This window comes from Macrotis lagotis, chromosome 4 (genome assembly GCF_037893015.1).
Source record: "Macrotis lagotis isolate mMagLag1 chromosome 4, bilby.v1.9.chrom.fasta, whole genome shotgun sequence".
NCBI classification, from domain to species: domain Eukaryota; kingdom Metazoa; phylum Chordata; class Mammalia; order Peramelemorphia; family Peramelidae; genus Macrotis; species Macrotis lagotis.
This window is the reverse complement of record NC_133661.1, coordinates 153925586-153938064: the sequence shown is the minus strand read 5'-3', so window position 1 is coordinate 153938064 and position 12479 is coordinate 153925586. Positions and strand designations below refer to the sequence as shown.

Genomic DNA, 12479 nt, shown 5'->3' with positions numbered 1-12479 from the left:
CTCCCCCTTCCCCCTATCCTACTCTCTTCCCTTAGTATCTCCACTCTACTAGTCTCATTTATCCCTCCTTCTCCACTGTCTCCCCAATCCTATCTCCTCCTCATACCCCTCTCCAAGTCCTGCTTCTTTTGCTCTGATTTCTGTCGTCTTCCATCATATCCGTGGCCTCCCCAACACTCTTCCCTGTCCCCATTCACACCCCACTCTCTCTCAGGCAGTCAGTAAAGACAAACTAGTGTGTCTACAAAGCCCTGCTTTTTAATACTGAATTCACTTAAGCAGACCTCCACAAGGTGTCAGCAGAGTCAAGAACGCACTTGAGTATTTTCTCCTGAGACACCGCAGACTGGCACAACTTCACACTCTGGCTCTGTAAATCAGGACTCATTTCCTCACAATGCCTGGAGACTCCTGTATTTCTCTGTTTCAGTGGGAGCTGCTTTCAGATAGCTACCCTGAATAGTTAGTTATCCATGAAAATTCCCCAGAATGCTCCTGGCCTGTCTCCCCTGTAACCAGGAATACTGGTTCCTACAGGTATCAGCCAGAGCAGGCTATAAAGACAAATGGATTGGGAGTGGGAAGGGGAGGTTTATGATCTGAACACTCAGAAGCAGGATAGCTTTTACAGTCAGACAAACCTGGGATTGAGTCCTTCCCCTGAAATATTTGCAGTGTAACCAGAGACAAGTCACACAAGTCCTCAGGGGCACCAGATAATCTTGGAAAATACAGAGATAAGTTCCTGCTCTATATCAGTGTCCTGAAAGGGAGTTTTTCACACTGATGAAATCCCTGGTCTAGAAAAAAAAACCATCCAAATCACAGTTTTTGTGCTACTGCTGCTCCTATTTCCTTAGACAATCAAGGGTTGTCTTCTTTCTGAAGAGTATGAGTCCCCCCCCCTCCCTTTCCACCAGAAGCAAGTGATGAGGAATTCTCAAAACATGATAACATTTGTGACAGGCAGGGAAGGGAGAAGGAAGATTGGGCTGGGTTTGTGCCTATGTCCCCTCTTGCTCCTGGGGACAAATATGTCCTTCCTGCCTCCCCCCTCCCAAACACACACACACACACACGCACAGCAAGGGATCTAGATATTAATGCCATTCTCTTTTGATTTCGGGTGACGGGACCTGAGTTGAATCCAGGATGGAATATTCAGGCTCTAATTATTAGTCGTTCCTTCAGGGCACCAGGTTCCAAGGGCATCCTGGTGTCATTTTCCATTCTGGATAATCCAGTCTGTGTATCCACAGGAGACATTCTGGGAGGGAGGAGTAAGGGTTTCTCTTTGGGACATTTAGGAGCCTGTAGAAATATTGGGGAGCTGGCTAACTTTATGAGGCACTCTTGGGTCCTCCCCTAGCCATTTTGGTGCTATGGGATGTCGTGGGCCAGGGGGATGGGGGTGTTTGTGACACCTTGTTCTCTTCCCAGATGTGTCTCAAAGTAGCAGCCATGGTCAGTGCTTTTCCAACCCCAGCTACCACGCTCTGGCATGTGGGGTGCCTTCCGAAACAGTCAGTAATTTGGACAGGAACAGCTCCACTAAGGTACCTGTCATCAGATTTCCACTCATCCTGTAATTTCCCCAGTCTAGTTTTTTTCTTTTAGAAAATTCCTTTTTGACTTAAAGAGATACATCCCAGAGTTGGACACCTCTTTTGGGCTAAATGTAGGCAAAAAACATAGGCAAAATTTAAGTATCTACATGAAACTAATGTGTCATAGATAACTGGTAGCTGGTTAGCTCAGTTGGCTGGAGCACCATGATAATGAATTCCAAATAAGCTGGGTTCAAACTTTATTCCCCAACCCAGATCGTGTTCCCAACAGGATGGGATAAGAGTATGAATAGCTCAGTGTAATTCACCCCCACTATTAGAAACAATTTAAAGTTCACTCCCTAACGAAAGGATGGCTTAATAATTGACTTTATTATTGCAATGGTCATATAATGCATTCTACTTTATATTTTTCAAAGTGCTTTCAAATTCATCAACATTTTAGATCCTCAAGTCTCTCAGTGAGGTAGGCAAGATGATGAAATCTACATTTTACAGATGAGGAAATTGAGACCTAGGGAGGAAGTAAAGGGTCTATTGCCTATTAGTGGCACAGTCAAGAACCAGGTCTTTTTATTCCTACTCTCCATGTTATTGCTACAAATCTGAGACTTCTCTGCAAGCCTCTGCCATGACATGCTGCAGGTAACCAACACACGTACTTCACACTAGCACTGACTGGAAACTAGCCCAGAATGACCAGTTCCATTAAACTTCCAATGGAACCAGTTACCTCTCCATTGTTCACTCTGATGACTGAATGGATGTCTTGCTCCTGCCTCTAAAGATACCATCTTCTCTCTGCAGGCCCTATAATAAAAATCCCGAGTCATCCCATCTTCCTCTAATAGGCTCCTCATCTCCTAGGCTGATTAGGAATACCACTAGAAAAGATGCCCTCTTTACACACACATATATATCTCTTCACATGAAGTTCTTAAAATTGTATATATGCTCATATGCATATTTAACAAGCACACATACCCTTTATAGAGCTTATCTACCACATACACACGCACACACACATGCTCGCTTACAGGTGTGTGCCATCTAAACATAAACCCCAAAGATAAACACCTTCACAATACACTTTCTTGGGACATAGAAAAATATCCTTTCTTCATATCAGTCCCTTACAATTGCACAGTGCTTTACTGGCATATGAAGCTGGCACTTCTTTCGTCATAATGGAAGAACCTAATACCCCCAAAACAAGCATGACAAATACTGCTATGTTGTTTGAGAATGGCATAGCAGTATTTGTATGTGGAGGTTGAGAATGGCATAACCTCCACATACTTGACTTCAGCACAGCTGCAGATGCATTCCTATGTTCCTGTATCTCCTTGTAGCCAGCTTACATAGGAACTTGTGGTGTGATATGGAATACTGGATGTGGAGTAGAGGGCCTGAGCTCTGATCTGTGTGACCCTAGACAACACACTTCCCTTTTTAGTGCCTTAGTTTCTTTATCTGTAAAATGAAGGTATAGGCCTAAATGACTTCAAAAGGCCCTTCTGGCTCTATATAACCAAATGATAAAATAAAAGGCATGTCACTAACCAGATGACAACCCTAGAGGGAGGGGATCTTAAGAGATGATGCTTACCTGTTTAGGGAAGGCAGCCATAAATTGACCTTTGGAACTGGGACTTTTAGAAGTATCTATGGCTTACCTACAAGCATAGATGCAGGACTCAATCCCAGGTCTCTTCCTCCTCCTATTATACTGCCTTTTTCCTGTGTGCCCACCCACATATACTCCTATACTTTACACCTACATACTAGCACAATAGGAAGTCAAGATAGTAACTATTTGGGGAGAAGTCCTGGACCTGTAGAGCCATTTTGATGTCTTTTCCCAGGTGACCATGCCATGGGGAAAAGATTAACATGTTCTAGAAGCTCTGGTCCCATGTCTATATCTCAATTCTAGAGCCACTCATTTCCTCACCTGCAAATTGAGGAGAGCTGAGTCTGCAAAATGTTTTGAAATTCTCAAAAACAGGATCTAAGGAAGGCAGTATGCTATAATGGCTAGAGAACTGAATTGGGCTCTGATCCCACTTCAAATATCTTACTAGCTGTGTAAGCCTGAACAGATCTTTAAAGCTCTCTAAACCAATTTCTTCATGTGAGAAATAGGGATAATACGATTTCCCCCCAGTTCTCAGGTTGTTGTGAGGGTCCAATGAGATAATGGTTGAACATGTGTCAGCTTTAGAGTTCTATATAAATGTAATCTATCTTTGTTATCATCAACATCTGAAAGGGAGGCTCCTCATTCAGCAAGAGCCACTGAAGACTCTAGCTCTTCAATTCAAATAGCCCTTTCTGACTACCCAGAATGTACTCTTTGAACATGCTTCCTCAGTAGCGGTTGGAGCACATGGGGGATTACCCAAGTCCTTCCCCATCTCTCCCCCGCCCCCAAACCATATCTGCCAGCATTTCTCCCATTCTCACCTCCAGCAGGAATTGTTGTGCCATATCTTCAAACATGGAGTAACCAGGGTGGGCAGAGGCAATTCTATCAGGGTTTGGGGTTAGAGGGAAGGGGCAAAAGGGGCCTGGGTCTCCTGGAGGGGTGGGGGTCTGTATGACTGAGCGTTAACCCCATCTCCTGCTTTCCAAACAGCTCAGTAACAAATCCCTTGACAGAGATACGTCTGGGTGGACACCTTACAGCTATGTGAACGTGCTAGGTCAGTAAACATGCTCAGCTTCAGCCTTCCCCCAGGGTCCCAGCTTTAGCTTTCAAGTCCTACTCCATCCTCTCCTGAGAGGCTCTTGGGTCCAAACCTCCTTCTTTTCCCAGAACTCTGCTTGCTTATATTGGCAGAACTTTGGGATGCTTCTTTTTTTGTCCTGAGGGAAATAATACAAATCAAGCATTTATCCCTGGCTTTTGGTGCCTTTTTGGGAAGGGCGGTTGTGGAGGGGAGCAAGTGTGAACAGTGAAGTTCCTGCCAATGAAAGGTAACAGGTCATAGGATTTCCTTCAGAGAAGACTGATGGCCCCTCCCTCAGATTCTTAGAAAAACTACTAGGCACAACTGGGCAGGGTTGGGACAGACAAAGCTTCCCCAGATTGCAAGGCCCTGAATCTAGAGGATCAGATGGCTCTGTCAAGGGGGTTGGCATGTCATGTCTCTTGAGTAGATCCTATTGGATGGGAGAATTGATCCCTGATCAAGGGAAAATGGAAATAGAAGAAAGGCTTTTTCCTCATGGTCTAAAGAGGTTGCATGGCATTTTCAAAATATCCCCTTTTCTGTCTCCTGACCTTGATAAAATCCTACAGGGTGGTCATCTTGTCTTTGTCTGTCCTAAGCTATCTCCCTTTAGAACTTCAAGATTTAGCACACACCACCCTCTCCTCCATGGTGACAGAGAACAAGGCCACCTAAACTGTATGTGAGTAGGCCCGCCTTGGAGTATCTCTTAGAATTCAAGAACAGTATTTCTCCCTAACCCCCATTTGTCTCCCACCCTAAGGGCGCTGGGAATAATGGCTGCTCCCTGTCATTCCTCTCACTAGACTCCCATTTCCAGATCAGTGCCCTGGAGGCCAGGTACCCGTCTGAGGACTTCTACATTGAACTTAGACACCTTGGCCGCCCTGCTGAGCCAAATACACCAGGTCAGATCCCATTCCACTTCCCTACTTTTTAATCTCATTCCACCAAGCCTCCAGACCTAGCTCTCTCTTCCCCCATATCCCACCATACCACAGATGAATCAGTTCCCAAGCAAGTGGGCCCCGTGTTTCCCCTACTCACCCCATTCTTGTTCCTAATTGTTTAACATGACCAGGTCCTCTCTGCAACTCAGAAAACTAATCTGCATTTTTATAGTGAAAGTCTGATATGTGGCAATGGGGAGAAGGTACTAACTGAACTGTGTTATCCTTCAATACAGTATCTAAGGCATATGTTTAGTCTTAGGACTTCCTCTATCACTATTTAGCATGCTCTTGGGTCTTGCTCTCCCACCGCCCTCCTCTCATCCACTCCAAGAAGCTGTGGAATTCATAATATATAAAGTGCACATGAATTCACAAGAACAAACACATAATAACGCCCAAAGCCAATGAAGGGCTTTGGGATCTTTTTTTTCCTCCTATCCATTACTATGGATAGCTGAGAGTTGGTTGTCAATCTATGGTTCTCAGGCTCCTGAAAGAGTGCCCCAGATTCATTGGAGTTGCCACCTGGGATGGTCAATCTATAGTTCTCAGGCTCCTGAAAGAGTGCCCCAGACCCATTGGAGATACCACCTGGGATGCCTTCTTTTCCTTCCCACCAAAGAATTTATAGTTTATGACAGGGTTTTTTTTCTTGTCATTATGTTTGTAGCCTTAAAGTTGTGCAAAACTCAAATAAAAGAGTAGGACTATGGTCTTACTGTACATAATGATCATAAATGATACATCATCCTTGCTGAATATTCATTAAGCATACAGGAATTATGTGCTCCAAGACAAGTAACTTGTGAAACAAAGGAAATAAAAAGCCACATTTCCTGGAATAGGGGGTGGGGAGAATGAATAAGTCAGAGGTAATCCTGAAGAAGGAATAGGGTCACATTGTGAACACATTCTCTGCAAAGATTGGTCTCGGGACCTTGACTAAATTGGATGTGTTCCTTGGATAACTGCTGTAAATTCAGGAGGCGAGAGAAATCTGGCCTCTAGGTTTCAGAGCAGCAAGTCCTAGAGCCTCAGATTTCTGGGTTTCAGTACCTGGGGAGAGAAAGCTCACAACAAATGCTGAAGTCTTGGGTCCCATTGTCAACTTGGACAAATAGTAAATTCTGATTTTATTCCTCTGAGCAAGATCCCCAGCAGACATAGCCCCTCAGACTACCCATGGATAAACATACCCCGAATAAAAGCTAATGTACATGCACATGGCACTACACATATGGACTGGGACACATAACTTTTGAGGTTTGCTAAATACCTTGATCTTCCTAACAACCCTATGAGTTAGGTGTGGAAGGCTAGTCTCAAGTCCCTGGGCCCACTGCTCAATCTCAAGGTACCCTCAATGCAAACCCACCCAGCTTGAAGGGAGTTCAATTCTGGCTTCCTCTTGTAGGAGATATTTAAAAACAATAAACACTAAATAATGTCCTGGTAATCAACACCTGTAGCCAAAATTTCAGTGTATTTTCACTTGTCTTATTTTGCCAATTCTTGGCAGGAGTGATATGAGATTGTGGTTAACCAAGGATGGTAGAGTGCTTAAGGAACAACTTCATAGCATCTACTCATACTGTGTTGCAGTACAAAGAACTGAAAGAGCCAAGACATCCAAATTCTAGGTCCAAACAGCTTATTGCATGACTCAAGTCCCTTAAATTTTGCAGTGCTCTCTGCAAAATGGCAAAATTTATCATTGACACAAGCAATACCATTAAGTGAACCACACTCAACTTAGGAAAACATCTGGTCCTGCTTCTCATATGTATGTGTGTGTGTGCACATGTGTTTATATACATACATGTATGTATATAAACACATGTGCGCACACACACACACACACAAAGCAGACAGATACACTTCTGAGTTGGCAGCATCAGCTAAAGTGGAGTTTGCTGTCCTGGTTTCCCAGCAATTGGCAAATAAGAAACTCTCCAAGCAGCAGCACCTTGGGATGGAATGGAGAAAGCAGTCTCTTCATTATGCAGGTTATTCCAAGACTGAACTACCTACCTGCAGGGAGAGCAAGGTTTTATAAGTCCTGTTTCTAGGCTATGGGTACAGAAAGACTCAAAGATGCTGGAAAGGTTTTCAAAAATGTCAAGCCACTGTTGGTGATATGGGGCAGTGCCCACTAGCAATATTGGGAAATAGCCAGGGCTACTCTCCAAGGCTACCCCCTAGGAATGATGCCACCAGATGCTGCCAATGGGTCTTCCAGCTTTGAGTAGCTCAGGGCCCCAGAAATGGAATATAATCTTCACAGTAAACCCAGTAGTGGAAAGTTAGGAAGGACTCCAAGAATAGAGCTCATATTGAGGGAATGGTGAGGAAAGATGATCACTTCTCAAATCTTTGCTTTCCTAAGGGCATTGTTGGGCTTGTCTGAAATGGAGTTATATAGCCCAAGTGGTTATCTGGACCCTGTGCATGCATGCATGAAAAGGTATCTGTTTGCTTTCATATCAAATCTAAGTGACTTTGGCTTATCCATATCTTTCTCTTTCCTTCTTCCTCCCCTCATTAGCATGGCTAATTGAGAGCTGGCTCTACACTTCTTTTCATGGCTGGAGCCATAAATTTTAGGAGCTGGAAATTTTTTACCTTGAAATAATGCTATCAGAAACACCTCAGGGGGGAAGGGGAAAAAGAGGGAGGGCATTTGGGCAAAATGAGGGAAATGATACTGCCCTTGCAGGTAAGAAAGGGATCAAGTGAATCTATCTGCCATACACTATCCTTACACTGCTCTTATAATAATATTTCTTTCTTTTCCCATTATATGTTATTTTTATACAGGTGCTTGTGGGATGGATAGACGTCAAAACACCTATATTATGGAGAAAGGCTTCAAAGGTAGAGTATCCGATGCCTGATGTGCCATTAGCAAAGAACTTAGCTGGATTAAGACTACAGACCAGACATGGCCAGAAGTTCCTCAAACCTCAGAGAATCGGCACATCTAAAAAAATAATCCACAATACCCTGGGGTTCTGGGTAGTTCTGTCCAGAATGAGCAACTGTAGTAATGTACTTTTTAATTTCAGTTATAACTGCTTAGCAGACTCCTGTGGGTTATTTTTATAGGTACCAACCAAATGACTTCAAAAATGTAGAACACCATTATATCCAACCAATTAGTATGAGCTAACTCAATGAAAAATTTTGAAATAAAGTTAATCTATCTGCCCCAGAGGCTTCTTGTCTTGAGCTGACAAAGAAGAATTACCTTCCACCTATAAAGGTATGAGAAATGAAAATAATACTTAATATTCAGTGGGTCCCAATCAGTTCTCTCCTTCCTTGAACAAGGAAACTTCCCAGTGACCGAAATAAATTCTGATTACTCCCAAAAAAAGAACAAAAGATGAGAACCTACACCTGTGCTCTGGACTTAGGAACACACAACTCTTGAATGACATCAATCAATCAAGCATTTATTTAAGGCCTACTATATGGCAGGCATAAAACTCCCAGGCTAGAATCTAGGGACATTGAGGAACAAAATACAGATAGAAAGTCAAGAGTGTTTTCCCTCCTCTCCTAGGAAACCTTCCCCTCTCAGTGACATCCACGGCACCCTTTCCCAGAATTAATGACAATCTGTTTTCTTAGCTGTAAAATGAAAGTGATATTATTATACTACCTATCTGGAGGTGAGTGGGTGGGGGTTCTAATGTTCAAATGATATAATACAAGTAAAGTGATTAAGACAACAAAATGTGCTCTGTGAATGAGACTAACCTTAACAAAAATCTCTACTCATTGCTTAAGGACATGCAGTCAAAATGACCTGGAGTCCACATCTTTTCTCTTAAGAGATACTTGGGAGCTGTATGACCAGATCTTTCTGCCCAAATTTCCTCAGCTATAAAAGGAGGGGTTGGACTTGATGACCTTTACAGGCTCTCTGATCCTTTATAGCTCTACAGTTACAAATGATGGTATACCTTTAGCATGAGTTGATCTGTAACAATTGCAGAAACAACTGAGCATAGCACCTAGTTTACAATATTAGTTAAAATAGGAAGCTACCAGATGGCAGAGCTTCTTCCCCCTAGCAGAGTTCCTCCTAGGCCTCACCCTACTCTGCAGAGACATGGTGGGTTCTCAGATCTCCATCCACTGGCTTCCTCTTCCTCCACTGAATTTGTCCTGAATAAGTTGATTTAAGGGTACATTTAGTACTGGCTTGCTCCAGGCACCAAAATTGCTGGTTACAACTCTGGTGAGAAAGAGTTGAACTGATGGCAATATTAGCAGTATTATATTAGCATTTTATAAAGGCCCCCAAACTTCCTAGAAATTGTGCCAGAGCCACAGGATGCTGCTTCTGTAAGAACATTTGCTCGCCTATTTCATTCTCCTGCTTTTGGAATGACACCATTCAAACAGGATGCATAGCCAGATTCTTGCTACATTATAGCAGGTGATGCTAAAATAAGCTGGAGGCCTTAGTTTAGGCTGAGCAAAGCCCAGCTATACTGTTAAATGGATATAAAATGCTTGCTGTGCTTTTATCAGAGTTCACCAGAATTCACACTGGAGAACCAAATGGAGAATACATAACTGCTAATAAGCCACACTCAATCCATTCCTTTTTTCAAGAGGTGATAATCAAAGAGGTGAAAAGGCCTCGAAATGAGTATTTATGTAACAATTCCATAGTCTAAGTGCTAATGTTTTTCACATGATAATACATTCTAGCAACTCAAGAATTTGGTTTCATTATCATAGATATGTATTCAGGAGACACAAAAGTAGCTAAATAGAAGATATAGAAACTAGAGTTTGAGAATGAAGACACAAGTGCAGGAATGTTCTAGGGGAAAAAGTAAGAATGGGGGGGGGGCAGGCGGAATTGATTGATGTTTAAGGAAAAGAAGATTCCAGAGTTCCAGACCTTGTAGAACTATTAGAGATATGAGATGAACAGTGAACCAAAACCCAAGCACTTATGATAACCACAAACCTTGGAAAAGATATGAGTAATAACCCTTTTAAACCAAAGTTTTTGGAGAGGTTTTTCCCTTAAAAAAGCCAAAATTCTGTCTTGGATAGTTTCTGTACTCCTATCTAAATATTCCCACATCACAGCCCACCCTCTTACTACTCCCCATGCTTATATTTCTCAAGTATTCTAAATTACCTATGGTAATTCCATCCCAACTTCCAATTTCATGTTCCACTCAGCATTTCTTTATTCCTCACACCCACACTAATGACTTTGATACATTCCATTGTTACTCCAGCTTCTAATTTCTCTATTTTTCAATTCCCTCAACATGCTATAGCTGAAACCCTGACCTTGCTTCTCTTATCTTTCCTCGATGCCAAGATCTTACACTTCCCCTACTTTAGCATTAATTCTCATCATTTCCTTCATGCAAAGTTCTACTCATGTTTAGGAACCTCACTACAGAGACCTACTTCTCTCCCAAGTTCTTCCAGCAAGTCCCTCATCCTATCCAAATCCTTTCTCAAAATGTGCAATAGGGTTCTCAGGTAATCAGATTAGACTGACACCCTGGAGAGACCCATCAATTCCAAAGTCAGTCCAATTCTCTCTTCTGCTCCCTAAGACCTTCTCTTTTCTTCCCCCATCAGAAATAGATGCCAGACTTGGAGAGGTCTATGATGAAGCTACAAGAGCAGTAGTTTGTTAGAAGATAGGAATTTCAGTCTCCAATTCTACCACTAAATTCTCTGGTGCCTGGTTTCCCCAACTATTTGAAATGGGGAGGGATACCTAGGCCTCATCTCTCCCAAGAGTCTGGATAGAGTAAAAGCCTCCTTAATAAGCAGACCCTACAGCAAACACAAAAGATCACAACCCATTTCTCACCCCCAGTACAGGGCTAGGCTGTCAGCACTGATACCAAGCACAAGTCAGCGAATCTCTGCAGCATTATGTTCAAGTTCCTTTCTACTTCTTTCTTGGCAAAATGCCTCAAGATATGAACCTGGGAAGACTTAAGGAAGTATTTTTAAATATTTGTTTATTTAATCAAGTAATAGAGGAGTAGGAGGGTGACTCAGCAGGGTAAAGAGGGCAAGCTTTTTTCTTTTTTCTTGCCCTGCCTTCTTCCCAGGCCTGGTATAGTTCCCAATTGGAGGTTCTTGGATGATCTGGTATATCTTTTGATCCTCACATATTTCTGGTGGCCTAATTCTACAAGTGGGATAGGGGATAAGGTAACTGTAGCATTAAAGGATAAGGTAACTGCTACAGTTGTGTTTTTGCAATCAGAACAACCTAGAAATACAACTTCCTAACCTAATGAATAAGTGACTAAGTTATCCATGAACAGGCCCATCCCAGGCTGGTTGGAGCAGAATAGAGTTTACTCTGGTATCCAACAATGGATCACTGAAGCCATTTCTTGTCCCTTTCAATCTCATAGGAGGAAATGAAATCAAAATGAATCCATTTTGTTTTGCAACTGGGAGGTGAGGTTCATTCCATTGGCAAGAATTTCAAGGCTGACCCATCTTCATATGTCATATGACTCACATGGGTTTGTCTCATTAATCTTTTACATTTTCCTAGGACAAGTGAGAGTACAAAAAAGGGGCAGCTGCCTTCTTTCCTTAAGTCTTAGCCACAGCACAAGGTTTTTAGTTTTATTTTGTTTTCTAATTCTTGAGGAGGAAAGAATTGTGTGCAGCAGTTACTTGTCTGAAACCTCATGTATCAAACTAGATCACTCTTGAATCTCTGAAATTTGGGGATATACATAGCTAAAAGGCTCCCCAAAAGATAAAATAAATGTAAGGAAATGTTCCAGAAGAGAATGTTCTAACTTTCTTTGGCATCTAGTATTGGAAGTAAGCCAAGTCAATGAAGTAAATAGCACCTCACCACATATCATATCTGTGGTCTCAGCTGAATTGTGGACTGACCAGTTTCCCAGTCAATCAAGTTTACCAGTCATCAGAGGTACCTGGATTAGAGCTGAGAGAATTAGTAAAGATAGGACCCAATTTGTGAATCCCATGGGAAGCCTTCAATAGAGTATATTTAAGAGGGTGTGGGGTAGGCTATCTGATAGTACCTCGAGTAAGTAGAACCATCTTCAGGCCACAGTGTGTCCAAGGGCACACGTTGACACTCACACATTCATTCAACCACAAGGAGTCACCTAGATGTTTGGGACTAGCAATCAACTTACTCTCAGTACTGCCTCTAAACACTCTCCACTCCT

At 42.5% G+C, this 12479-nt stretch overlaps 2 protein-coding genes across 2 annotated transcripts in view; one reads left to right on the top strand and one right to left on the bottom strand.

The window, feature by feature from the left end:
- RAB11A (RAB11A, member RAS oncogene family) overlaps positions 1-12479 on the bottom strand; it is an 82201-nt gene that overhangs the window by 45186 nt on the left and 24536 nt on the right. The window lies entirely within an intron of this gene.
- MEGF11 (multiple EGF like domains 11) overlaps positions 1-12479 on the top strand; it is a 37297-nt gene that overhangs the window by 20827 nt on the left and 3991 nt on the right. The window contains exons 12-15 of the mRNA XM_074236219.1: positions 1441-1556; positions 4207-4273; positions 5110-5211; positions 8074-8130. Coding sequence (XP_074092320.1) covers positions 1441-1556; positions 4207-4273; positions 5110-5211; positions 8074-8130 — 342 coding nt within the window. The remainder of the gene's footprint in view (positions 1-1440; positions 1557-4206; positions 4274-5109; positions 5212-8073; positions 8131-12479) is intronic.